The sequence below is a fragment of the Carassius gibelio genome, chromosome B17 (genome assembly GCF_023724105.1).
Source record: "Carassius gibelio isolate Cgi1373 ecotype wild population from Czech Republic chromosome B17, carGib1.2-hapl.c, whole genome shotgun sequence".
NCBI classification, from domain to species: Eukaryota; Metazoa; Chordata; class Actinopteri; order Cypriniformes; family Cyprinidae; genus Carassius; species Carassius gibelio.
Window position 1 is genome coordinate 22,724,043 of NC_068412.1, and position 27,559 is coordinate 22,751,601.

Sequence of the window (27,559 nt, forward strand, 5' to 3'; positions counted from 1 at the left end):
TTATATCATCTTCTGATGATAATGTTTGTGGTTTCCTGTTACTTGGTTTTGTGAGTTTCCAAACAGGAGATTAGAAACATATTAATGTATGCTTTGTGATCTTTGGAGGCCATTTTGTAAAGACAACCAAGATTTCAGAGCTCAAAAGTTATATATCTCTAGGATCCTTTATAGGTGTGCATTAGCAGTTGACTTTGGTGTGTTGCTGAAAGCACAATGTTGACCCATACCACACCTTTTAGATAAATCTTTTGCAATGTCTTGTAATAATTTCCTAAATATCATAAAGATAGTAAGAGCCCAGAGAAAAAGAAGAAGAAGAAAAAAAAAACCTTTTGGTTTATTGAAATAAACAAAAAGGGTTTGCTGTAGTAATCATCAGTAAAACCATATCACTCAAACACCAGTAGATGGCAGTAATTACTCATCAAAAGCACATAAGGACTGTTTGTGACTTGAGTTTTCATTAATAAATCAAATCCGTCTTCTTATCATTCTCTCTCTCTCTCTCTCTCTCTCTCTGTGTGTGTGTGTGTGTGTGTGTGTGTGTGTTTGAGTGAGTGAGTGAAATAATACATTCATAATTAAAATAATAATTTATATAACATGTGTAGCCTATAGATAAATACACATATATAATAAGTCAGAATTTTAATCAAATAAAATATATTGACCATAATAAAGAGAATATACTCAATATACACTATAATATAGTCATAATGTATATAAAACGACTAAACAAATATAAAAATATATATTATACACCAGAATATTTATATTACTGCGTGTACTACTGCGTTAAGTTAACTTAGACTTATGCACTTGCATACCATTGCTCATGTTTTATTTTGATTGCTTCCGTTGTCCTCATTTGTAAGTCGCTTTGGATGAAAGCATCAGCTAACTGACTAAATGTACATGTAAAATGATATTATACAAATATAAAATATTATATTATTGCCTGTATACACACGACTAACAACGCAGCACTCCTAACATGAGCAAACTACACTTGTTGGAGTGTCTCAGCTCGCGTTGCTCTTTGTTTTGTCGATAACTCATAAATAAGCCCGTTTGTATTTCCATCACGTATCTGCAGCAGAAAAGCAGTGTGTGAGGAAACCGTACTGCTCTGACGTCATTTACAACTCTCTCTCTCTCTCTCTCTCTCTCTCTCTCCCTCTCGCTTTCTCTCTCGCTCTCTCCTCGCGCCGCATCCGCCACAGTTCGTGAATGTGATGATGCTCGAATGTTACATTTTAGCGCCCAGTTAGTTCATTGTTATTCGGTTCCCGCCATTGATAATTGACTGATGTAGACCAATAACGACCACATCTGTCACGTAGTATCAGTAGTACCACGTAATATCATAGGCTAAGAAGAATACTGATTGTGTGGAGAGACAGGTGAACAGTCGTAGGTCGACACGTATAGAGAAAGAACATGATGGGTTTACATGAGTTCATATGGATGACAGGTATACTGATGGCGCAGGATCATCCTTAACCTGTCTGCGAAGGATTTGGGATCGTGGCAGTACGTGAAGATGGCGACGGGGACGGGCTGGCAGCCGCCGTACAGCGCTGCTCCGGGCATCAACCCTCCCGCTCCTGCTGCTGCTGCTTCTGGATCAGGCACCAGTCCATCCTCCACATCCAGCCATTTACTCTACGAATCTGCGCTGACTATGGAATACACTCAAGATCTGCACCTGAAGATGAGTAAAAAAATAGCACAACTCACTAAGGTAGGTAATATCACATTGCGATTTTGATAACAGTATCTAAACTTTAGTATGAAAACACTGTAAACAGAATTCTGCATGATGTTTAATCCTTATCCCCCATAGAGATGATGCCCTACATATTGCAATATTTGCACCTTACTGTTTTTTTTTCCTGCAAAAATCTGTTTATAATCCCAGACAAGGTTTGCGGAATGCATTTAACCTGTGATTAATTTCTGGAAAAATAATTTAGCATGGTATCTTGCATAAAAATAATCAGTCTAGTTTATTAACATCCACATCAATCAAAAGTGCATATGCCTTTTTAGTTTTTACCTCTGATTTCATTTAGCTGTGTAACTTAAGATCAACATGAGAGCTATCTTTGCTTTGGATTCAAGATTGCATATTCACTGTTTTAATGTTTAGTGTCCCAGACCTGGATTTGTGAAAACAACAACAAAATGTAACCTATTAATTTCCCTTTCAGATGCTTTTTATATGTTCTTTTGATGTAAACAAAATAACAAAATCCAACAGACAGAATCTTTTAAAGGTTTTACCAAAAAGTAGGCATGCATTTCACAGAAATCTGTTTAAACGCAACAAACACACATTGTAAAAAAAAAAAAAAAAAAATATATATATATATATATATATATATATATATATATATATATATATATATATATACCATATTGATATTTGAAAAGTCAAAAACACAACAAAATTACTAAAATTTTACTAAAACTTAAATGAGAACATACAAAATTAAAATTTGTTCAAAATATTAACACAATTACAAAAGTATCTCAATTGTACTAAACTAACACTGGTGTGCACTAATCAGAAGATCTGATATTGTATTTATTAAATAAATAATGCAAAGTATTTTGGAGTATGTTATGAAGTTGAAATTGTGTTTGAATGTTCTCATAAGATTATCTTAAAGGTGCAGTAGGAGATCTTGGAAAATGCTAACTTTAGCCTGATAGCACTAAAATAGAATGTCCCACCCTCCCTGCAATCAGTGTCCAAAGCCACGCCCCCTGAAAGCATTTACGCTCACAGACCAGAATACTAGAGACAACATTACTACAATAGGCTACATGCGTGGTTCCCAATTCCAGCCCATGTTTTAAAGTGAAGTAAACCCCTGCTATGGGAGTAGGGAGCAATGAACACGGTGTATGGAACACAGTTCATGCACGTAGCTCACTTCTAACAAGTTGGTTATCTGAATCAGTTATGTTTACCAAGCGAGTTATGCTAAATATGTGCACGGGGACTGGAATTGGGAACCGCTGGGCTACATCATGTGTCGTTCACCGGCGAGAAAACTCTGACTGAACATTGGGTTTGGACGATCATTTCTTGGTCCTATGCCTTTCCCAGAATATGTAAATTTAGATGAATACATTTAGACCACTGCTATCGGGATGTGAAGAGACTTTCTACCAGCATAACAAAAATTTTTTCTGAAGACAGTCACCTATCGCACCATTAAGCCATTGAGTATAAACATGATAATTGTTTAGGTAATTGTTTATAATTGTTTAGATAACTGTTAGGTATGTTTTCAAGCTATTAAAGTACCCTTGCGGTTTCTCAGACTTAAAATCACATCTAATCCATTTCTTCAATATGGTAAGTTATGGTAATGAAAGCTTTGTTCAGGATACTGGCATGGACCATATCAATACAGTAATTAGACTAGGTAGAGCTACTTTCCATAACTACAGTTGTGCAGAATAGAGTGTCCTTACAGTTTGTTAATAACATGGATGCGACAGAAAGGAATCAATTAAAGATGAAAAGGAGAACAGCAGCGTGAGAGCAGCAAGTGAAAGCGGCTTGCTTTGATGTGCAACTCTTAAGCACAACGAAAGACAGTCATGATTATGAAATGCTTGGCTGGAGAAACTCTTGGCTCCAAAAGGACATTTTTAATACTGGCTCTTGTTTATTAATCAAGAGTTTGGTCCAGATCAGAAAGAGTTTTATAGCAATACATGGAATTTGATTTGGTTTACAGGAGCTTTGAATGCTCTAAATATATCTTAGTAGTATCTTATGTATGCAAAAAGATGCATAAAGAAGAAGATGCATAACGTCTTGTCTAAAAATAAATACACATTTAAATATTTGTACAGGGGTGTGAAAAGTGGATATAGTGTATTCAAACAACATAAAAATTAATATATGCTTGCATAATGTATATCTTTATTGCCTAATAATGCTTAAGAGAATATTGCACTATATTGAAAGCGCCAGTGGAAAGAAACTGTTTTGGTTGGCAGTGCTATGTGATGCCTGCCAGAGGTGAAAAGAGGTTGTGTCCTTGGTCTGATAGATCCATAATGATTTTTCCTCCCTTTTATGTGGCTTTTTTTCCTTTTGTTGCAGTTTTCTTATATGTCTGATTTAGTGGCTGAACCAAACCAGACAGTTATATAAGTGTGTATAAGATGAACACGTGGTTTTGACGAGTATTTCTTGGCTTATGCAAAACACTATGGGCAAAAACATTGTTTTTGTCATGCATTGAGATTTTATGTTATTTTGCTTCCATAACTTGACTTATTTTGGGCTAGTGGAATGGAAACATAAAAAATAAACAATTAAGTGTTAATTTTATGATATTTTATCTGTTTGCATCCGTGGATTTCAAATACAATTGTTACACTTTAAAACAGGGAACACACATTCACTATTAACTAAGAGTTTTCCCTTGATAAACTGCTAATTCGCTGCTTATTTATGTTAGTTAGGTTGCTGTTAGGTATGGGCAGAGCCGGACAGTAACGGAGTACATTTACTTGGAGTACAGTATTTAAGTACAATTTTGAGGGATCTGTACTTTACTCGAGTATCATTTTTGGGGAGTACTCATGACTTTACTCAAGTACATTTAAGAGGCAAATATTGTACGCTACATTTCTATCCATAACTGTAAGTACCCGTTACTCCCGTCCACACGGAGACGGAGCTTACCCCAACCCGATCTTTTTTTCCCTCGTTTCAAGAAATATCCGTGTCCACATGAAACCATAAAGCGATGTAGTATACATGCCAGGTCAGCATGTGGCGGTGTAATTCTGCCACAGAGATACACTTGAAACGAAGAAGAAGACATGGACTTGCTCATAAACCTTGCGCTTGGTACACAAACGAACATGAAACAATACATTTATTAATCTGTGTTAATGTAAGTTAATAAAAAGACAATCATTCAGTGTTTGTTCATGTTTTGTTGCTGTTACATTTTGTTGCTTTTCTGATATTACACATTAATGTAAGCTGAGCATTTGCTGTGATGTTCTTGAGTATGCTGTGTGTTTAACACTGTCAGGTTCAAATGTGGGTGCAAAAAATCCATTAAAACTCTATCAGAGGTTTGTCAGGGTGTTGCCATTGTGCTATTGCCTTGTGGGCAAGTGAGAAATGTTAAATAAAGCAACATGGGAAAAAGATGAAAATGACTTGATTTTACTTTCAATTCCTTTTACATTCTCCAAGCTATTAACATTAACATTTTTCATAACTCCATGTAGGAGGTTTCTGTACATAAATGTAAGCACTGTGGCAGTAGTAGCCTAATGCAATATTTAGAAAATGTACTCCTGTACTCTTGATACTCATGTACTTTTAAAAACAATAAGGCATTAAAATGTGCTTAATAAGTTCTAAGAAACAGCCAAAATGCTTGTATTATGCATGTTAATAAGTAATGAACTAATAAAGTTAACTGTGAGAACTGGTCCTTAAAATAAAGTGTTACCAATGCCATTTCTCAAAATAATTGCACTTTTCATGCACTGAGCAAATCTCCACTTCAGCAGCACTTACATACAATTGTCTACATTCTGAAGGTCTTCAGAGGGGTTTATTTATATATCTTTCACCAGATACATGATTAACCTTGTATACCTATAGAATTATTTACTAATTATATCCGCTCTGGAACACAATAGAAGATATTTTTAATGAATGCTTCAACTGTTTGATATACAGTGAAAGTCACTGGGGTTAACTTTCATTGTATAGACAAATAAAACACTGAGAAAGAAATTAAGGTCTGGTCTCCATACCATACCTTGCTGCCATGTGTTGCCTTGTGATTGGATCTGCTAAGACTTAATATAATAAACTTTAATATTTTAAAATGACTCATAAGTGGATTATTCCATGTGAAATAATCTTACAACAGCTGCTGTTTTCAGTAAACATGAAGACCGATCGAATAATCACAGATATTTAGAGGGAATGCAATGTCTAGAAATGAGGTGATGTTTCAAATTTTCTGCAGCTGTATAAAAACTGATTCTTCATCATCCATATTTTTCAAAGGTCATTTATGCCCTCAACACGAAAAACGATGAGCACGAAGATGCCATCCAATCCTTGAAGGAGTCCCATGATGAGGAGGTTCAGCACATTCTGACAGAGGCTCGGGAGAAGATCCTTCACTACAAGAGCAAGATCGGGGATGAGGCTGACCTGAAACGACGCCTGCAGTCCCTGGAGGAATCCGTGGAGCTGCACGAACACATGAAGCGCCAAGCGCTGGCCGAGTTCGAGATGTACCGGCAGCGTGTGGAGGACACACAGCTGTGTACGGAGGCCCAGCACACACAACGCGTAGTCTCCATGTCCCGTGAAGTGGAAGAAATGCGGCACGAGTTCGAAGAGAAGCTGCGCTCCTTCAGTCAGGTGCAAGCCCAGTTTGAGCAGGAGAAACGGCGGGCGTTGGACGAACTCAAGTCGGTCCACCGACAGGAAGTTCAGGAGCTACTTGAAAGCCAGCAGAACCAGAGTGTGTCCTCCAGCCTGGAACAGGAGAAACTGGCCGAGCTGCACCGTACGGAGCTGGAGTCGCTCATGGAGCGTGTGGAGGAGCTGACGCAGAGCAAAGTCCGGCTGGTGGAGGAATACGAGGCCAAGCTGAGCAAGGCTCAAGGGTTCTATGAACGCGAGCTGGAGGCCATGAGGCGAACGCAGCAGCTCACCACAGAGAACTTGCTGGCCTGGAGGAGGACGGAGGTGGAACTGAGGAAGGAGTTTCAGGCGCAGGAGTCGGCGCTTCAGAGGACCCTTTGTAAACTCCGTGCTGAACTCCACAGAGCTCAGGACGAGGCGCGAGAAAGCAGGGACAAGACCAACAGACTGCAGGCATCTCTTAACAATGCAGAAGTCACAATTAAGGTAATTTGAACATTTCAGAACATGGAGATTCAGTTTACAGTAAATAATGAAGTGAAGTAAAGATCACTGAGATGAGTTTGCTAGTTTTGATGCTTCCTAAAGAATAATAATGCGTCTCAAAAAAAGTTTTTTTTTCCCCCATTTACAGGAGTTACACAAGCAGTTGGAAGAGGCCATACAGGATGGAGAGATTTGGGTGATGCAGCTGAAAGATACGGAATATGAGCTGGAGGGAAGCAGAGATCGAGTTCAGCAGCAGGCCAATGAAATCCTTCACAAAGCCAGTGAGAATAATGTCATGACCAAATTACATTTTTTCAGCATATGACACTGAATCACTCAAGCTGCAGTGTGAGAGGATTTTAGAGAGGTAACAGTTTTGTGATAGCTTGGCAGAGATGGATTGAACTCTGTTTTTCCTTTTTTTGTGTTTGCGATTGACTCCTTCATGTTCACAAATAATATGCCATATTTATTTTTTTGAGGAAGCATTAATCTAACAAAACACCCATGTATTTAATTAACAGGTCAGATAGGCTCTCTTCAAGCGACCCAAATGAGCCACGAGGCCACTATCAGGGATCTGGGATCCGAGCAGAACCGCCTGAAGGAGAAGATCCTACAGCTGGAGGAGGAGAGGGAAAGACTTCAGAAACAGATTCAGACGGTGGAAGAACAACAGCATCAGAAGATCCTCAACTTGGAGAAGGTCAGTCAGTTTTCACCTGTTTTTTTTTTCTTTCTTAAAATAGGTAGACGGGAGGCAGGACTAAAAACTGTTTGAAAGCAATTATTGATTTTGCAAGTTTTGCACAAAGTGTTGCTTCTGTTCAAAAGTTTTCAATGAGTAAGTTGTACTTTTATTAAATAAATGCTGTTCTTCTGATTTTTCCTGAATCCTGAGAATCCTGAAAAGAATTATCACAATTTCCACAAAAATATAAAACAGCACAACTGTTTTAAACACTGATAATAATATAACAAAAATTCTTAAACACCAAAGGAGCATATTAGAATGATTTCTGAAGGATCATGTGACAATGATGCTGAAAATTCAGCTTTGCCATTGCTTTTTAAATAAAATATATTAAAATAGAAAACATTATTGTAAATTGTAATAATATTTCACAATCACGATCAAATATCCTAAAATGTTCTAACATCCTTTATTGATCGCCCAAAGGGAAATAAAGGTTTTACAGCAGCAACAGAAAAAACATTACATAACAATAACAATACATTCAATCAATCAATCAATCATCACAGTAATCTACATATTCATCATTACAGAGTTTTATGTCATGATAGGCTATATTGATGCATCACCATAAACATTCAGAATTAATTAATTAATTAATTAATTCCTTACATTTATATATCACTTTTCTAAGCACTCAAAGTGCTTTACATTGTCAGGGGTTATCTCCTCATCCGCCATCAGTGTGTAGCATCCCCCTGGATGATGCGACGGCAGCCATAGTGCGCCAGAACGCCCACCACACACCAGCTTACTGGTGGAGAGGAGACAGAGTGATGAAGCCAATCAGCAGATATGGGGATTGTTAGGAGGCCATGATGTTCAGAGGCCAATGGGCAAGTTTAGCCAGGATGCCAAGGTCACACCTCTGCTCTTTTCGAAAGACATCCTGGGATTTTTAATGACCACAGAGAGTCAGGACCTCGGTTTAAAGTCTCATCCAAAGGACTTTGCTTGTTGACAGTATAGTGTCCCCATCACTACACTGGGGCTCTAGGACCCACACAGACCTCAGGGTGAGCACCCCCTGCTGGCCTCACTAGCACCTCTTCCAGTAGCAACCTAGTTTTCCCACGAGCTCTCCCATCCAGGTACTGACCAGGCTCAGCCCTGCTTAGCTTAAGTGGGAAACCGGTCTTGGGCTCCAGGGTGATATGGCTGATATAGGTTTTCCATTTACAGAATCTTAGACACACACACACAATCCTGAATATTTGGTTACACCCTTGAGACTGGGACAATATAATCATATATGGCAAATATGGTGAACACAATCTGATGCTAAATAGCATTTTGAAATCAGTCACTGCCAGTAGGAAACAATTATCATGGTATTTGCAACAAGGCATCGAGATTTGACAAAGTGTAAATGAAGCTGTGCTGTTTTGGCAGTCGCTGTGTGAGGAAAAGCAGAACTATGAGATGGAGCTGGCGCGAACCAGGGCCAAATATGAGGAGGAAACGGCCTGTCTGAAAGAAAGCCAAGCAGAATCCTTAGAGGAACTCAAGGAGAAACACCGAGTCCAGCAGGAAAGTGCTCGCAATGCTGCTGAGAGAGAAAAGAACCAGTTGCTCAGTGTAAGAACACACACACACACACAGAGGATGTATTGGTGAGCAAGTGATGCTGAATTTCTCCAAATTTGTTCTGACGAAGAAACAAACTCATCTACATCTTGGATACAAATAAAATTTTGGGGTGAACCTTTAAGTTAATAAGAATATTTGTTCATATGAATTTAGATCTATAATAAGCTTTATATTTTTGCTTTATTAGTATTATCGCACTAGATATTTATTTTCATTCTATTTTGATTGTTGTTATTCTCTGTGTTCTGTTTAATAAAAATAAACTGCAACGTCTTAGTGCAAAACAAATTAAAAATATGAATATTTAGTCCTATTAAACACAACTGGTGGATTATCACTGTTCCCAAATCATCTATTGAAACCCTGAGAGCTATGCCAAATGACATTTTCTGCTCCTGGTTGAGTGGTGTTGATTATGCAAACAGCCGTTTCTCATTGCAGGCATGACGATGTGACAATGATATTATTCCCACTGTTTTTGTGGCACTCAAAATAGCTCTCAATCACAACACGTATTGAGACTAATCTTCTTGTCATCTCATGACAATCATGTCACTTTATTTCTGAAAACCTCTCTGTGCTCAACAAGGCTCTTTTACAGATCCTTTGTAATTAAATTGAAAAAGATCTCAGCAGCAGATTGTCCTGCTGTCTGATTTCACCTCTCATTTCTTTGGCCTTCTATGGATTTTCTGATGTTTTCTCTTTATTTTGACTTTCCCAGGAGATGAGACAACAGTTTGATATCCGGCGTCTGTCACTGGAAGAGCAGAGAAACCACCTGCAACAGCAACTGGAGACCATACGAGAGGAACTCAATACCAAGCTCAACATGGCCAACCAAGAGGTTTAGATGAACAACTATTTATGAACTTTTTGGCTTTAAAACACAGTAGCTAGTTTTAGATTTTTTTTTTCACATATTTATACCATGTAATTTAAATGTAGTATTGTGAACTAATTTCCATCTTTAAAAATTGTGATTTTATTCATTATGTCAAGACATATACTGTATGCAAGGTAGTCTACTGCATTGTAAGAAAGACTTGTAACCATATGCATGTGTTTGACTGTCTTTTTGGCTTCTCTCAGGTGTCTCATTTGAAGGATCTCGTGAAGGAGAGTGAAAAAAATCTGGATACTGCTGAGAATCACATCTCCTGTCTTAAAGACAGCCAGGAAAAGCTTCTCATGGAGCTGGACACCACCAGGGCGAGAGTGAGAGAGACGAGCAACCTGCTCACAGATCTACAAGTAAAGTGCTCCACTGTTTTTACTTAATTTATTATAAATTCTGTGCATTTTGAGTCAGTGTCTCATTCTGATAGAAACATAGAAGAAGCGTTTAGAGATGTTGATATAATATGCTTTTAGAAGCGTGAAAACTACTGACGCATCTCATCGTTTAGAAGGAGAAGCAGGAATTCAGTGTGGCAATCACTGCAATAGGAGACGGATAATGGAGCGTGGCAGAGATGTTTAAAGAAAATTAAGCCTCATTCAATTTTTAAGGCACCGCTTTTGTTCTGTGCTAAAGCCTGCAAAGTGCAGGAAGAGCTTGCATGCCTAAAGACGACATTTGTATAATCAGCTCTACTGGAAGCTGCTCTCTCCTTACTTTTCCCATGATGAGTCATTATCTGCTCACAGGAGGAGATAGAGACCCAGAAACAGCAACATGAAGCTAGGGTCATCGCTATCAAAACCGAGGAAAAACAGAAAATGGACAAAATCACAGAGGAACTGGATCTCAAGTGGACCGATGCTCTGAGGTGCTGCACGAAACATATGAGTCATGCATTAGTGTAGAGAAGACAAGGCTTGTTTGTGCACAGTGCATTAAATTGAATAAATTTTGAATAAACACAGTGTTTGGTTTTTAGAGAGTGCACACGGCAAATCAAGTCAAAAAATGGTTCTAAAATAGGTGCAGTCTATCCTGCATCAAAGCCTGTGACAAATCCTCTTACAAAGGCATGGATTTGGATTTAAATATGCTAATTACAAGAGTATAAGGTTAACATCTAATCTGCACAATGGTACAGTAGCACAGTGAGCTGAAGGTTATGGAGACATCTTTGTAATCTCACTTTCTAAGACACATCCATGAGTCCTTGTATCTGTTTCAGTCAGTCTGACCCTCTGTTTCTCTGTTTGCTCTCAGGGCTGAACTTAAGGGTCTTCGGGAAGAGCTCACAGCTGAATATCAGGGGGAGAAACAGGTGGCCCTGACACAACTTTCCCAGCAGAGAGACCTGGAGATGATGGCAGCCAGAGAGAGCTGGCAGAGGAAGGTGGAGGACCTCCTAGAACAGGTAACGGAAGGTCACAGAGGTGATATTTTGTCATTTACACCTGTCTGTCCACATTTTAGAGGTACATTCTACATTTTTGTAGCATTTTTTCCCAGAACACTTTTTTTTTTTAGGATTCTTGTTATCAAAACTGCAACAAAACAAATGCTTGTAAACCATGTCTGCATTTGTGATCAGAGAAAAGACAAACAACAAGCGCAACAAACTCTACACTGCTCAAAACTCTTGTTTGAATCCTCAGTGGAAAATCCTTTTCATATATAAACATACTTACAGGCAGTGAATACTGTGAAAATAGCATCATATGACCCCTGTATTTAAAAGACCTCTGTTAACTTCTGTGTAACTGGATCATTCTTTAGAGCAAAATAATTGAATATCTAATATATGTTCAAATACACATTAATGATTTAATAGGACACCAAATACCATGAATTTGAAATTAATAAGCCTGTCTGGACTGCTTTTTGAATATATTAGTATCATCTACATACCTTTTTTTAAATTAAAAGAGCAAGGAAATTGATGTTTTCCATCAAATGTCTCCTTGAATATATTAATTTGGAATAGTATGACTTCTGAGACCATAATAAGTCCCATAGCTGCGATTATTATTTTAGTAACTGTCAGCCGTGTATCTGTCAACATCTTTCATCCACCATTTACTTTAGACTGACATGATGTTCTTTTTGAAATTCTAATGCTCTCAAGGCTTTTCTGGTCTTGTGCAATATCAAGTGAGAGGGAAAATACTAGATATTTATTAAAGATTTTTAAGCAGAAAACACACAGTGTGTGGTGTGTGTGCATCCTCATTTACCATGATGCTCTGCATGTTTGGCACTTTCTGTAATGTGACAGCCTGCCTCCTGTAGTCTGTCTCTCTTGAGTCCTGTCACTGTCGCTTATGTCAAGAGCCTCCACAAGTTGCTGTGTCAGACATCTGTCAGCATCTCTTAATGTTCTTTGTCTATCTTTAGTGCTTTCTCAGGTCAGTGCCCGTGATCTCATGTGAATCTAGGGATTTATACTGTATATGTATAATGACTCTATATCAATATTGACCACAATTTGCGTTTTTTTGTTGGCATCAGGCTTACATGAGCAGACTATATTAGTATAAAGGCTTTTTTCCCAAACTGTGTTCTTTTTCAGGTTACTAAACAGTTATCAATCTTTGTAATACACATTCAAATTAACACCTCCTTCTAGTATGATTAATGATATTGAAATAACAAAATTAATTATATTAAAACATCACAATTAATCATTATGGCCTTGCTCGTTTGTGAGTGGCCCCTAGGTCTAATTCAGACACATTGACAAATGGATTGGAAAATGGATTGCCAGTGATAGGCTTATGTTCAAATATATGAAATAAAATTATTAATATATTGACCCAATGGTGAAGGCAACTGTTTGTAATATATATTTGATGCTTTTCTCTGCCATAATAAATTACTCTCTTATAATGATCTTTATTTGTGTCATTTTATCAAACTTTTACTGTGATTTAACTATGATTCTAATTAACTAATTGATTTTTATTTTTTATTTTTTTAATGACAGTCTGATTTTTTAAGTAAAGATTCCTACTATAGACTATTACTGCAGTAATTTTGATTAAAAATTTATACAAATTCAGTATTTAATTAATTATATAAGTCTGTATGTAATTCTTAAAAGAATAATTATCAGCCACAATTGCCATGTAGGTTCATCCCAAAGCAATGAAGGCTCTGTGAAATACTATTTCTTTCACAGTTCATCAAGGCGGATAGACTTTGGTCTGTATGGAGGTTATAGATTGGTTTTAAAATCAACTCCAGCATGGTTCCTCAACCTTGAATAATCCCCGATTTTAAGTCCCTTAACAGTTTGTTGAGACAAATCAGCTTGTGAATTCAAATTCATTGTAGTCTAGGTACTGAAGGCTGCCATGAAACACTCTCCTCTTGTTTTGCCCTCATTTTATTGCGTCAGTTTCTATTTTCGGCCCACCATTTGCTGCATGCAGAGATTTGCTCACCATTGCCTGTTTATTTTCTTTCGCAAGATTTTCCTTTATTTCTTTATCTTAGGCCTCATCTCTTTTTTTATATATTGAATCGTATGAAGATTAAGAACATTATTCTTTTAGTAGATTAGCATTTTGAATTACATTTCTCATTTAGGGTATCCTGGGGTAGTTCAGGAAATGCTGCTGAGCATATCTGAATTAATGTATTTTACTTGCATAAAACTGATGATAATGCTCAACGGAAAGACAGCAGTCAAAATTCTTGTAATAGCATGTTGCATGCATTTGATGTCATACTTATCTCTACCACAGGGCTATTTCTGAAAGGATTTCGTTTCAGATGTTGTGGCATTGTCATTTTTTATTTTCAGAATAATGACTCATTTCCCATGCTGGTTGATGCAATGAAAATATTTTTAAGTTCTTGTTGTTGCAGTGACTTTAAATCCAAATCTCAATGCTCCAGTTTTCTCTTTTGGCTTCAGAGTATCTGCTACTTTCTTTCTGACTGTTGCCTGCTTTACCTTCACCCAAACATAGGCCATCCACAGTTCACAATTATTTCGCTCTCTCTAAAGGTTCGGTATTCTGTACGAGTCATGTGAACTTGTTTTCTGTGTTTCTTTTGTGTCAGATCTCTCTGCTGAAGCAGAGCCTGGAGCTACAGATGTCTCAGTCGAAAAGTGCGCTGCAGCAGTTGCAGGCGCAGTTCAGCCAAGAGCGCGAGCACCTGGCGCAGCAGATGCAGGAGCTGGCGCTGGAGCATCAGCACAGAGAGTGCCGTCTACAGGAAGCCCACTGCTGCGCCATGCAGGACATGGATGAAGCGCAACAAATTGAGCTCAGGGTACCTTCACCTTACATTCACAGACATGCACAAATGCAGAGTCACAAACAGTGAGATGAGCATGTGAAGATATGCTTCCCTCTCCCAAATGTCTCTGATGTAGATGCGCGTTTCATCTATTATAGACACTTTTAGCCCTGTGGACATTTGAAAATAAACTTTTTTAAAACATAGTCTTTTATTTTTCAATAGTATTTAATATTCAAATATGTCAGTTTGTCCAGCATGCGTCACAGGAGAATTCTGTCATTATATTTCTTTCTAGAATTTTTATTTTTCATTACTTTCCACATATCATTGGAACATTTCCAGAAATATCTTTGAACTTTCTTTGTTTTGCTAAGACTAATTTTATAGCTAGTATTTTATGCATTCTGAATATACATGTTTAAATAATATTGTTCACACTTTGTATAATTTAACAAAATTAGAGCTTGATTGGAAAGGCTTGTGATATTTCGTTTTTGTTTTCTTCGCACATCACATCTCACAAATTTTATTTTTTTTGTTTTGTTTTTGTTTGTTCAAATAGTTTAACATTTCGTTTTTATATTTTACAATTTTCATACAGTTCATATTTTTATGGAGGATTCTTATTGTTTAAAGTTAAAATATTTAAATATTTATTTAATATAACTAATACGTTATTGACCGTTCAGACATTTGGGGTTGTTTTAGGGCTGCATTTATTTGATTACAAATATGAAAACAGTCATATTGTTAAATATTAATATTAATAAATAACATTGAATATATTCCTGTGATGCAAAGCTGAATTTTCAACAGCCATAAGTGCATTTTTCATTGTCACATTAATGTTTCATTTCCTTCATCATTCATCATTCTGATATGTTAATTTGATGCTCAAGAATTATTTCTTATTCTTATCAATGTTGAAAACAGTTGTACTGATTTTTTTCAAGATTCTTTTCTGAATAGTATTTTCAAAAGAACAGAATATCTTTGAAATATAAATCTTTGGTAAAAAAAGATGTTAAAATGTTTTACTGTCCCTTTTGACCAATTTAATGCATCCTTGCTGAATAAAAGGGTCTATTCCTTTAAAAAATCTTACCAACCCCAAACCTTTGAACGGTAGTGTGTGCGTCACCTGTTTTTCATATAGTCATGATGCCTCCTTCCTGTCATCCTGTAATGATTATCACCTTCACTGTCTCCTTTTCCCCTTCATAGTACTGTACATGTCTGTTTCCTTTACACTCTGGATTTGTCACCCCTGCATTATCACCCCACACTGAGAATCTCCACTGTGCATGACATTCATATGGTAAATGACCTTCCTTTTTGTCCTTCCTTGTCTACAGTCTACTCCTAAAACACAGTATGCATGTGAAAACATGTTTCTCATCCATCTCAGTGTGCAGCTGTTGTTTCTTTTCAGAATTGTGTGTTACACAGAATGTTTTAAGATAGCAAGCCCAGACATTTGAAGCAGACACGTGATGTAGAGTCTAACAGGCTTTTCTCCATCCGCTGCGGCCAGGAAAGAAGCTTCTTTAAGCTGATTTGGCCACATTTTGGGTTACTAAATAATAATTTAAAAAAAACATTAATAGTTGCTTTCATCTCCATTCTTTTATGTCAACCCTTGAATGTGGTTGTTGGCGCTGCATGTTATAGAGCTAGAGGCTCTGTGGGTGGACTGTTTAAATGTCCTCTCGTCCTCCCAAATGTGGGATGGCATGGGAACAGCAGGATAAAGAGAAACTATCCACAAAATGGCGGAGTGTCAACAGCAAAACGGAATGATTCTTTAATTAGATGATACTGTAAAGCTTCGTCTAATTAGTAACTAACCCACTGTATTGAAAAACCTCTTAATTCTTATTCTTCTTCTCCAATTTCTGCAGTTAATTCAGTCCAAATGGCTTAATGCAGAGGTTTAGACTTTTTTTAAATGAAGGCCGCTCTAATACTATTATCATGTTCTCCTTCCTAAAATACCAAGTCAGATACTGTATAGGCTTCTATATTTAAAGGCCTATTTATGCTGTGTGAAAAATGTATGCAATTTTAAAGACTACATGTCGAAATATTAAACAATTGGCATTCATGTTGTCATTTGTTTTTATATTTTATAGTTAAAGCTATGGCTCTAAAAAGTATAAAACAATCATGATTAATCTCAAAATTTCCAAATTATGATCCACACTCATTTGTTTTTGAATTTTGGTCTGAAAGTATAAAAATACATAGTGCACACACACATATGTAAATACAAACTTTTATTTTGGATGTGATTAATCGTGATTTGACAGCCCTAGTATTTACACTACAGTGTAAGATTTTTAAAGAAATGAATACTTTTATTATTCAGAAAGGATGCATTAAATTGATCTGTTTTTCACATTCATCATGTAACAAAATATTTATTTGACAAATTATTGCTATTTGACTTTCTATTCATCACAGAATCCTGAAAAAAGTATCACAGTTTCCACAAAAAAGTTTATCAGCATAAAAGTTTTCAACATTTAAAAATTTCCTGAGCATTAAATTAAATAATAGAATGATTTCTGAAGGATAATGTGACAGTAACGTTTTACATCACATGAATAAATTACATTTTACAATATATTGTAATTCATTATCTTACAATATATATAGGATTGAAAAAGCTTTCTTTAAATTGCTGGAATAATAATAAATAATAGAGAAAAAGCAGTGCTACATTTATGCACAATCAAAAAACCTAACCTTTCCTAAAACCTCAACATTGTTTTTTGCTGCCTTGCAAGCTCTCCCATTTCCTTCATTTAATGCAAATCTAGTTTTCTCATTGACACCTTTTGTTCCCATCTCATCATGTTGCATTCAGATGCAAATGAGGTCTTTTGTTTCATGCATTGGATGTGTACTTCTGTATTTTTCCTCTGCGTCTGTACGTGTGCATTTGTGTAGGAGCTTGAGGAGCGTCTAAAACAGGAACAGAGAGAGGAGCTACACGCTTTGAGAGATGCCCACAGACAGACCCTGGAGATCCTTCGACAGCAGGCAGACCAGGAGCTGCAGACCCTGCGCTTTGAGCTGGAGGATGAGGGCAAAGCCATGCTAGGTGAGTCATCACATTAACTACAGCACCATACACCAGCCTACAAGATTAGTGCCTTCTATGAGGTCATTAAAGTCTTGTAGTATATTCATATTCACTGTTATCATGACAGTAAATAGTCCTTTTCACAGCTGTTTTTATCCTAAAGTAACTCACAGTGCATTTATTGCAGAGCTAATCTTTTCACTCAAAGGTATGATGATAATAGCTCATGGTTGTTCAACTTAAAACCTTCTGGTCACTACCCTAGAGTGATTATACCATAATTAGGCTCTTAATAGGCCCTTAATACAAGAAAATAAGTGTGTTTGAGTTGATCTTGTTTTGCATCTGTTTTTTTTTTAATTTTGTTTAGCTTCCCTGCGGTCTGAGCTCAATCATCTCCATGCCAGTGCCATTGAACACCTGCGACAAGTCCATTTGAAGGAGAACAATGCTGCCAAACGAGAGCTGGACGACACTATTGAGCGCTGCAAAGAACATGTGAGCATTTCTGAAAGTTACAAAGCATGATACCACACTGTATCTCGATACTTAACCCAACAGAATTGGCAATTATCAGCAGACTTGCCATTTTGGGTTGGTGATGGATGCAGACTCTTTATTCATTCTAAAAAAAAAGAATGGTATTTTGATTAATTTTTGTTCTAACTTACAGTGGTTAATGGTGATACCCTGTATTTCTTCCATATTTGCATTTAGTTAGAAGCATTTTCTCTCAAGGGAACCATGGCATCTCATGCATTGCAGATAAGAACATTTGAGCCTTAGCAAATCAGACAGCCAGACAGTTATTCATCATTATTATGATCTTTTTCATTCATTGAAGTGAAGATGAAATAAAATAAAATATAAATATTAGAAATGCTGCCTTGGCAGCAGTTGAAGTTGAAGTACTAAAATTAACTGAATGTAAAGTTTAAGATAAATAGAAATATATAAAAAAAGCGAATTCAAAATATTAATCAATATTATATTAGTACTTAAATAAAACTAAAATGACACTGCTCAGATTTAGTGTTTTGTTTAGATTTGTCATGACTCTCTTTTTCCTTTTAAAAATGTATCAGTGCTTTTTTGTCTATACAGTGAAAATCACTGGGGTCTAATGTTTTTTTGATTCTCAAATCTTCAAAATATCACTTTTGACAGATGAAGGAAACCGACATGAGGGTTAATAAATTTTAAAATTTTTGGATGGCTTCCTTTTTTAAGTATGATCAAAACTAATAGTGACCACTAATAAAACCAAACAGAATGCCAAAAGAATCCCACATTTGAATGGGACATTCAGTGTGAGGTCCAGGAATTTGCTTCTGTCTGGATAAAAACTGATGCCACAAAGGTACCTAAGATTCTAGACATGGTTGTGGTTTCACAATAGAAAGGCTTGAATATTACTGAGAGGTCAAATGAATGTCAGGCTATTATAAAATGTCTCTAAGCTAAGCTGCACTTTACAGAAGTTTGAAGAATAACCACGATGAATAAAAAATGAGGTACTGAATTCTGAATTATGGGAGAGCTCTTAACGTGACTTACACCCCTTTCCCATTTTCATATTTGATTTATAATCCCCCTCTCTGTCTTTCTCTATAACACACACTCATACTCTCTCGTGTTCGTTTCACTTCAGTTATTACTTCAGCACAGTTGAATCTCTTTTAATGTGACCTATATACATATTTTGAAAGCTTCTGGGTCTGGCACAAAATCTTCTAATGCTTTTTTAAGCGAATCATTCCAATGTAATGAAATTATAAAAACTGCATTTGCTGCCTCGTTTAGACACGCAGTCATCCATCTGTTAAAGTCGATATATAAGTATATATGCATTAATGTTTTCGTGGATTCCTCTCTCAAGGAACAAGACCTCCTAGGGCGTATATCTGACCTGAGGCAGGAGGTGAGCTGCAGGAAGAACCGGATTGCTGATCTGGACCATGAAATCCATTCGCTCAATGAGACCATCAGCACCTTGACCAAGGAGTTGGAGCTCAAAGGGAAAGAAGTTCTGAGGGTGCGCAGTGAGGCCAATCTGCAGATCAGGTACCAACTTATTAACATCTGTGAGGATGTATTAACCTTTTGTGTCTGCCTTATGATAGCCTCATTTTATGCAAAAAGAGCAGCTTACATCTTATGCGCGTGTAGAATCTTTTTTGGCTTTCATGAGCTATTAAATTATAAAATCCTAAAGGTCAGTCTAGCTGAACCAGAAGCTAATTTAATTTCCCACACAGAAGCCCACCGCCTTCAGGCAGAGCTCTCTGGTTCAGTATCATTTCTAGGGGTGTCCCCGACTAACGATTTTCATAGTCAAATCAGAATTTTCGAATCTTGCTGATATTCGACTGATAGTCGAATCATATGTTTGGGGGCGGGGCAAAATACATTGAGTCAAGTCAGACATTCGACAGCCAAAATTACTGATGTTAACACACAGGGAAAATGTGAAACAAACGGGGAAAATAATGTCTTTATTTAAAGATAGTTAACACTTAACCTCGGCGAAACCATAACAATTTTTACAATAGTGCTCTCATTATAAAGTTAGCCTATATGACAGTAGTTATTAATGTTCTGCATTTCTGTTTTGAGCTGCACGCGCATGCTGAAGATGACCAGTAGAGTGAGCATTTGATAGCAAGTTTTTAATCAATGGGATTCAACTCATAATTTCATCTAGAATACGCTTGGTTATTTATACAACATAACGTTAATTTTAGGACTTTTGCAAAAAGAGCCCGAATGCAAATGAACATATCTGCGGGGCTCTGAATGCGAACTCCTTTTGTGGACGCGTTCTTCACAAAACAATGGGCAGAAACTCGGCAGCTAAACTCTAAAAATGTGGGGTCACCTCTAATCATTTCAGTTGCATACTTGTTATAAATGCATCAAGGTCAGTGGGAAGTGTCTGGAAGACATATACAAACAAATTTCATTGGGTTTTACTCAAATGGGCTAATTCCTGGCTCATGAAAAGAGATGATATTCTTTGGGGAAATGAGGGAATTTGTTCTAATAAGTAAATGAGCTTGTGAGTCTCCGAGCAAAATAAATTTGAAAGTGTTTGTTGTCCAGAGTATTTGCTCTATTTTCTGACACTATAAAAATAAAAGTTCTAAAAGAGGTGTTTTTACAGCAGTGCCGCAAAATAACCATTTTGGGAAACCTTCTGTATACAATTCATAAAAAGAACCACTTTTTTTAGTGTGATGGATATTTTAATACTTCTCCACTTTTTGTGCAATGGAATGGTTTCACGGATGCCAAAGGTTCTTCATGGATTTTTAATAGTGTATGTAAATGGACAAACTGTTTTGCATATGTTAAATGATTTGATTTTATGTAGGGCTCGTGAACAGGATCTCTCTAAGCGCCTCGAGAGGGAGATTGACGAGCTGAGCGCTTCTCATAACAGAGAGACCCAGATCATGCTGTCAGATTTTAACAAAGCTCAGGAGCTGCTAAAAGACAAGATCTCTGCTCTGCAGATTCTGTGAGTCCCTTTATCTCACTTACAGATTGAATATCAAATTGAATTGAAAATCAAAACACATCATTTAAATGTAATATCCTCATGAATATTTCAGAAGACAGCTAGATGAATCACATTAGCTCTGGCTGCCTTGATAGGTCTTCTAAGGTTAAAATTGTTCCTCGAATGTAATTGTTTCTTATGAGATCAATTATTTTTGATGCTTATTAAAGTATTGCAGTAGAGTCTGATGTTAGCATGTTGCTTTGCAAACAAAATTGCATAACATATATTAGGTGACAGTTTTAATTAGATTCTAAAACTGTTTTAAATAAAGCTTTTTGTTGTTGGCCTTCTTGAATTTTAAAAAACTCTGCTTGAGTTTCGCTGAGATGGTTGCAATTCAATTCTGGGATTAAACGTGAAGGATATATGTGTTTATGCCTAAAGGATCATTCACACTGACTTGCAATTTCCTGCACTGAAAGCAGGAAAAAAAGTCATTAATTGTTGTTGAAAATTGACCATTTGAAGCAACATAAGTGACAGAAATGGCTAGCAATGAAAATATGCAATATCAATTTAGTCTGGTTCATCTAGCAACCAACAGTACAGCAACATGGCACTTTGCTGGTTTATAAATATAAAACTTAAAAAAGCTTGCCAATGCAGTGTTGTTATTGTTAAATACGAAAACTACTGTTTTTGTAATTGAAATGAAGATTTACATATACATTTTATAATAAAACCTAAAAAAATCTTAAATAGAAATAAATTGAGTAACTACAAAAATAACTAGAAATTAAACTGGGATAAAAATCTGTTTAATACAAATACATATATATATATATATATATATATATATATATATATATATATATATATATATATATATATATATATATATATATATATAAGTTAAATACAAATACATATGTATATATATATATAAGTTAAATACAAATACATATATATATATATATAAGCTAAATACAAATACATATATATATATATATATATATATAAGCTAAATACAAATACATATAAATAAATCAAATAAAAATAACAAAAGCACATGAAAAATTTCTAAAACATAAAAATGTAAATATAAATACATTTTTATATTTTAAATACTATAAATCTGTATAAATATTGAACGGACAGATTTACTAACAGCTTGTGTCAGCACAAACCATATTTTGGCATTAAAATAGTACTGCCAGAATTTAGTAAAGATGCGCAGTGAAGCATTAGCGCTGAAAAGGCATGGACAAAGTTATTTTTGTACCTGACCTTACTGAATATGCATTTGTAGGAGTTTCCTCTTCAGACATAAAATTTATGGAAGGACAGTATTAAAATAAATCAACACAATTGGCTAACGTTTAGGCTTCTCAAATTTCTGGTATTTGCGCCATTTATTACAGTAACTCCCAAAAAAACATACCATAAAGCAGGTGGTAATTTGTGCTGCTCTTGGGTTTAGATTGCGCTGGACATTATGTAAATGACTGCGTAAATCAGTAAATCACCCACAGAATTTTCCCCACCTATCAGTGCTTTTATATTTAGTAAATCTGACCCTAAAATACCACTGTGCCTATAATGCCTACACAGGTTGACTAGGTCGTAGGTTTTATGACAGAGCTGCTGTTTATATTGCAGTATAATTATTAATTTGTATGTGTGTGGGTTGAGCAGGTTGGAAGGTACAGAGGAGAAGTTCAGGAATAGAGAAAGCCGTCCAGAGGACCTCCAGGTGATAGCAGAGCTCAGAGAAATGGTGTCTGAGAGAGAAGCTCTGGTCAAGAAGCTTGTGGTAAGTGTGCACCACAACAGTCTGTAGAAGGGGTAGCACTTTACTTTTATTTTTATCCCAAAGCATTAAATGTCTTTAGACAAAAGTCAATATCAGTTCACTGATTTTTCTGCACAGGGCCTTTCGGTCTGACTGTGCCTCCTTTGTTCCAGGATGACAAGAAGTTTTATCAGCTGGAGCTGGTGAATCGAGAGCCTGGATTCAACAAGGTGTTCAACACCAATCCCAATGTCGGGGTCATAAACCCCCTTATAAAGGTTAGAGAGACACATTCATACTGATCAAAGAGTACCTCTGAAGTCCACATAAATTGGATTTGATCTGATTGTAAAAAAAATGCACACACTATAAACCTTTTTAAAAGCACTCCATCTCTACAGTTCATGGAATCCATGAATACAATAAAAGAATACTTCAAAGGTTATGCCTTATGGGAAGTGTGTTTTACAGAGGTACCGCTGGAATGGGATTTTCTGCAGAGACTATTAATAGTCCTCTACTGTTCTTTTAGTTGGTCTAACTTTTCTTTGTGTTGCGTAAGTTGTGTTTGTGCAATTTGCCATTCTGTGTCTGTGTCTTATATCCATGTTCAAACATCAATTTCTACCCTGCTTTCCAAATCATAAGTTCTGTTCTGAAACCTCATGTGCTGCTTTCATAGGAAATACTGTAAAACCTCACAATTGACCCTAATGGTGGTTTCAATAGAATCAAACATGATTTTGAGTAGTTTTTGTGAAATATACCAAACCAACCTGAACACACATATACACACACACACGGATATGTACGTGTATATATATATATATATATATATATATATATATATTAGTTGCAGCCAAAATAAAAGTTATAGTTTACATTATGTTACACATATGTACATGTACTGTGTATATTTATGTACTGTATATTAGTGTTGTCACTGTACCAAAATTTCAGTATTCTGTACCGATACCAGTGAAAGTCCACGGTTCTCGGTACCAATTTCGGTACCTAAGCAAAAAAACACACTTATTAAATGAAATAAAAGTGTATAATAAACATTTCTCTCACATTATTTTTTTTTTACTTTTTGCACACACTTAAGCCGTATGTATGGATTTGAAAGATGCATGCTGCCGAAAAGTTTTATAATTATTTTAATAGCAAAATTAGGTATTAAACCTTTTTCAAAAAGGCATTGATTCAGGAGGGCACCTATGAGAGTCAGCTTACTAGGTTTTGAAACAGAGCTATAATCTGTCATTTCTGTTCCCTGTCCACATTCAAAATGATGTTCATTACCTTGTCATCATTTAGCTTGAAGCTACAGTTCGCCATCACCTCCGACTTCCCACAATCCCTTTCTGTGTGTGTCCTTTTAATGTAGCATAAGAGTAGAAAACCTGCAAACACTTTCGCCAGCTCTCCGAACCTAAGCATTGTGGCGGCAGAAGGGATGGCGGGCGGCTCGGTTCCGCCTGCTTGCCTAGAGTCTGTCCCCAACTCCCCCATTCACCACCATGAGCTCAGGTCTAACAATCCTCCGCCCCCTCCAACCCCTCCGCCTCAGGCCGACTCCACCCGGAGGTGAGATTGTCCAAGACATCTTTGTCCTCACAAGAGACATGCTTAAAACCACAGAACTGTCTTGCCATTGGTCGGATCACACGGTCTCAGTCCTAATGGTAGATAAATCGTCAGTCTGTCTGTTGATTAGACGTTTTGATATGAGAACACGGCTATGTCTTTCCCAGTAAATTGTGGGTATGCTTGTCTCACTCTTAAATGCATCTTGCCGGTGAACGGCACACATTAAAATTTTTGTATTTCATGTTACTTGATGTGCATGATTGTACGTACCAATGTCCTTAAAGGGTTAGTTCACCCAAAAATGGAAATTAGTCTTTAAATTACTCACCCTCAAGTCATCCTATGTGTACTGTATATGACTTTCTTCTTTTGATGCATTTTTGTAGGAAAAATATCCATATTCAAAATGTAATAATCAGTGTAATCTAGCCTGGGCTCACTGTTGTACGGAATCAGTTTCGGGCAGTTGATGTATGGAGGTCAGTTTTGTGCATCTGCCGCTCAGAATTGACCAACGCGGAAGCACAGGCGAGAGATCAAAACAAAACAAAGGTCACTAATTAGAAGTACAAAACGAGGATTTTTAAAGAAGAATGGCATTATAATCTAAGATGAGACTGAATTTCCTTTGGTAACTTTAGAAACTTTGCCTCTTTTGATCCTGTAAACACCTAAACACTCACCTTCGTATGCACAAAGCTGACCTCATACGTAATTTCCCCCAAAACTGGTTCTGTTTTACAACAGAGAGCGCAAGCTAGATTAAAGTGATTATTTATATTTGAATATGGACAAAAATGCATCAATATGCTAGAGGAGGAAATTATTTCCCCTTCCTGGAGTCATATGAGACTTTTTATTAAGGGTGGGTGCTTTTTATTTACCTTCTTTTGGACTGATGCATGTAATACACGCTGAGTGGCATTAAACAGCTTAAAAGATCAAAGACAATTTTTTATATAACTCTGACTGGATTCGTCTGAAAGAAGAAAGTCATATACACCTAGGATGACATGAGGGTGAGTCATTTATGGGCTAATTTTCTCTGAATTTTTGGGCGAACTTACCCATTAAATCGGACTGAAAGTTCACCTAAACAGTGTGTGATCAAACAATGGCATTGGAATGCTGACGCAAGCATGCGGTTGATGTCATCTCATGTCATCACATAGCAGTCATGAGTATGGCTCCGCCCATTAGCCGTACTCCACCCTCCACATTTCATGCATTGTTTTGTGGTTTTAAAATAAGCTATTCAAATGATGAGCAGCTATTCTTGGTATTTCTTTCCTAGTGAAAATCAAGCACAGGAACATGTTATACCCAGCTTTGGGCTGGGAGATAATATTAGATGGTTTCTGGTTGAAGGACATATTTTATTTATCATTTAAAAGGAAATAGTTCAGCATGGTGCCTGTGATTTATTTGATGCTTGAAAAAGGAGGGCAGCTTCCTATTGGTCAAGAGATACTGCACTGCGTGCTGTGGTAGTTTGATATCAGATTTAATTTTTACTGCTGCCAAAAACAGCAAAGGTTACTTGTGTATAGTAATGACTACTATAGGTAAATAATGTAAATACACATGAACAGTGGCCACAGAAAAAATAGACACTCATAAGAATTGCATCTATTCCCATAAAATAACTTTTTTTTATATTTATAAAATATAAATATACTTTCCTAAAATAGTATGTGAAATTATATTTAACCAACAGTTGAGGTAATATTATTAAAAATATTTACTGATATTTGCACATTAAATCATATTTTGTTAAGTTTAGAGTTTATATCTGTTTTCAAATTAATTGCTCAGGATCACATCAGAAATGACCAGATGATGTATTTAGTGTGCTTTATTTACAACAGAAATTGCTTGAGGATTTTACAAATAATAACAAAGAACCGACAAGTGACGCATTGAAGGAAATGGGAATGGGAAAATTTTTTGTATTTCCAATAAAATTTCTAATCATCCTTAAATCAACATAAATTTACTTGAGATGCAAAATAAGCAAGTCTTGTTTATCAAAGTCAAAACTTTCGGTTAAGTTGATTTTTCTGCGCACATTGGCAGATATTTGTTCTTGTTTTAATCATAAACTCAAATTTGATCAGCTGCTCATGAAACGAGACTTCTTATGTCACTTTGCTTCTCAAGTAAATTTACCTTGATTTAAAAAACATTACACATTCACACTGGAAAATGACAAAAATGCTGATAAAAAAAGTCATTTCCATTTCTAGTGGTTGAGGGCAAAGGTATTCTTTTTTCTTAGGTATTCTTTTTTCTTTCTGAATTAAAAAGTAATGGAGATAAGTTGGAAGTTGTATTTTCAAACTATGGGTTGCAAATATACTGTAACACATTTACATTTAGAGACTTCAAAAAAATACCTTCAAAAAGCCTGCAGAATTTTTTTCAATGTATGTACACTTTGTCTTTCATTCTGTTCATTTGAAATGAGCCTTTGAGTAGCGTCCCCTTCCAAAAAAGCACAAAAATATTGATCCAAATACATACAGTCTCAATTTTAAGCAGTATGTCTGCTTTTTGTGAAATATTTAGCTTGAAAAGTGTGCTATCTTTCTGTAACATAAATGCCACTTCTGATCTATTGCAATGACATTCAAAGAGTTGCCTACATGTCTACATATTTTTTTGTGGCCACTTTTTATTTTTTTAGATAGTATCATCGTGCTATAAAGTAGCAACTCAATGTGGAAGTATTTGATAAGGATGTGCAAATTCTCTTTCCTTTAATGTTGCTGCAGCCTAACTGGTTGTGTCTGACTTTTCTGTGTTTTGTGCAGCCCTCGTAAGACTGAGGATTTAACTGTAGCACCAAAAGAACAGCAACCACAAGAGCTATTTTCACAGTACTTCTCCTTTTAAATTTTTCAAGACACTCAACAGAAGAGCATGCGAAACTGCAGTTTTCAATAGCCCATTTGTCTGTTCCTGATATCTCACTGTGAGTTTGTTATTTTCCCTTTTGATATAGGCACCTGATTTAAAATGATTTACCTGATTTAAAATGAGATGCACATTCATTTCATATAATATTCATAAATATGTCTTTTCTGGGTGGACTAAAACTGTTGGAATATCAATGTCTTGCCAGTTTTGAAATAAATTGCACAGACACTTA

The 27,559-nt window shown here is 36.2% G+C and overlaps 1 protein-coding gene across 3 annotated transcripts; it reads left to right on the forward strand.

Annotated features, from left to right (window-relative positions):
- The first annotated feature begins 1,191 nt into the window (after positions 1 to 1,191).
- On the forward strand, positions 1,192 to 27,559 carry fam184aa (family with sequence similarity 184 member Aa). Of its 3 annotated transcripts, XM_052580398.1 has the most exons (18): positions 1,192 to 1,747; positions 6,077 to 6,931; positions 7,080 to 7,215; positions 7,459 to 7,640; positions 9,081 to 9,266; positions 10,003 to 10,125; positions 10,371 to 10,532; positions 10,929 to 11,050; positions 11,443 to 11,593; positions 14,248 to 14,460; positions 17,383 to 17,536; positions 17,889 to 18,016; positions 19,398 to 19,582; positions 20,892 to 21,038; positions 22,719 to 22,836; positions 22,989 to 23,093; positions 24,206 to 24,405; positions 27,222 to 27,559. In XM_052580398.1, exons 1-18 carry the CDS (start codon positions 1,547 to 1,549, stop codon positions 27,301 to 27,303), a joined length of 3,450 nt encoding a protein of 1,149 aa, XP_052436358.1. In that variant the 5' UTR covers positions 1,192 to 1,546; the 3' UTR covers positions 27,304 to 27,559. The 3 variants fall into 3 exon arrangements, with proteins under 3 accessions (XP_052436358.1, XP_052436361.1, XP_052436359.1); XM_052580399.1 differs by lacking the exon at positions 24,206 to 24,405 and having other exon boundaries at positions 1,193 to 1,747; XM_052580401.1 differs by lacking the exons at positions 24,206 to 24,405; positions 27,222 to 27,559 and having other exon boundaries at positions 22,954 to 23,093.

Excerpts from the sequence above, each read along its gene's own strand:
- fam184aa (XM_052580398.1), top strand. The coding sequence starts at position 1,547 with ATGGCGACGGGGACGGGCTGGCAGCCGCCGTACAGCGCTGCTCCGGGC. Across the intron at positions 10,126-10,370 it reads TCAACATGGCCAACCAAGAG|GTGTCTCATTTGAAGGATCT; the intron begins GTTTAGATGAAC and ends GGCTTCTCTCAG. Across the intron at positions 14,461-17,382 it reads CGCAACAAATTGAGCTCAGG|GAGCTTGAGGAGCGTCTAAA; the intron begins GTACCTTCACCT and ends GCATTTGTGTAG.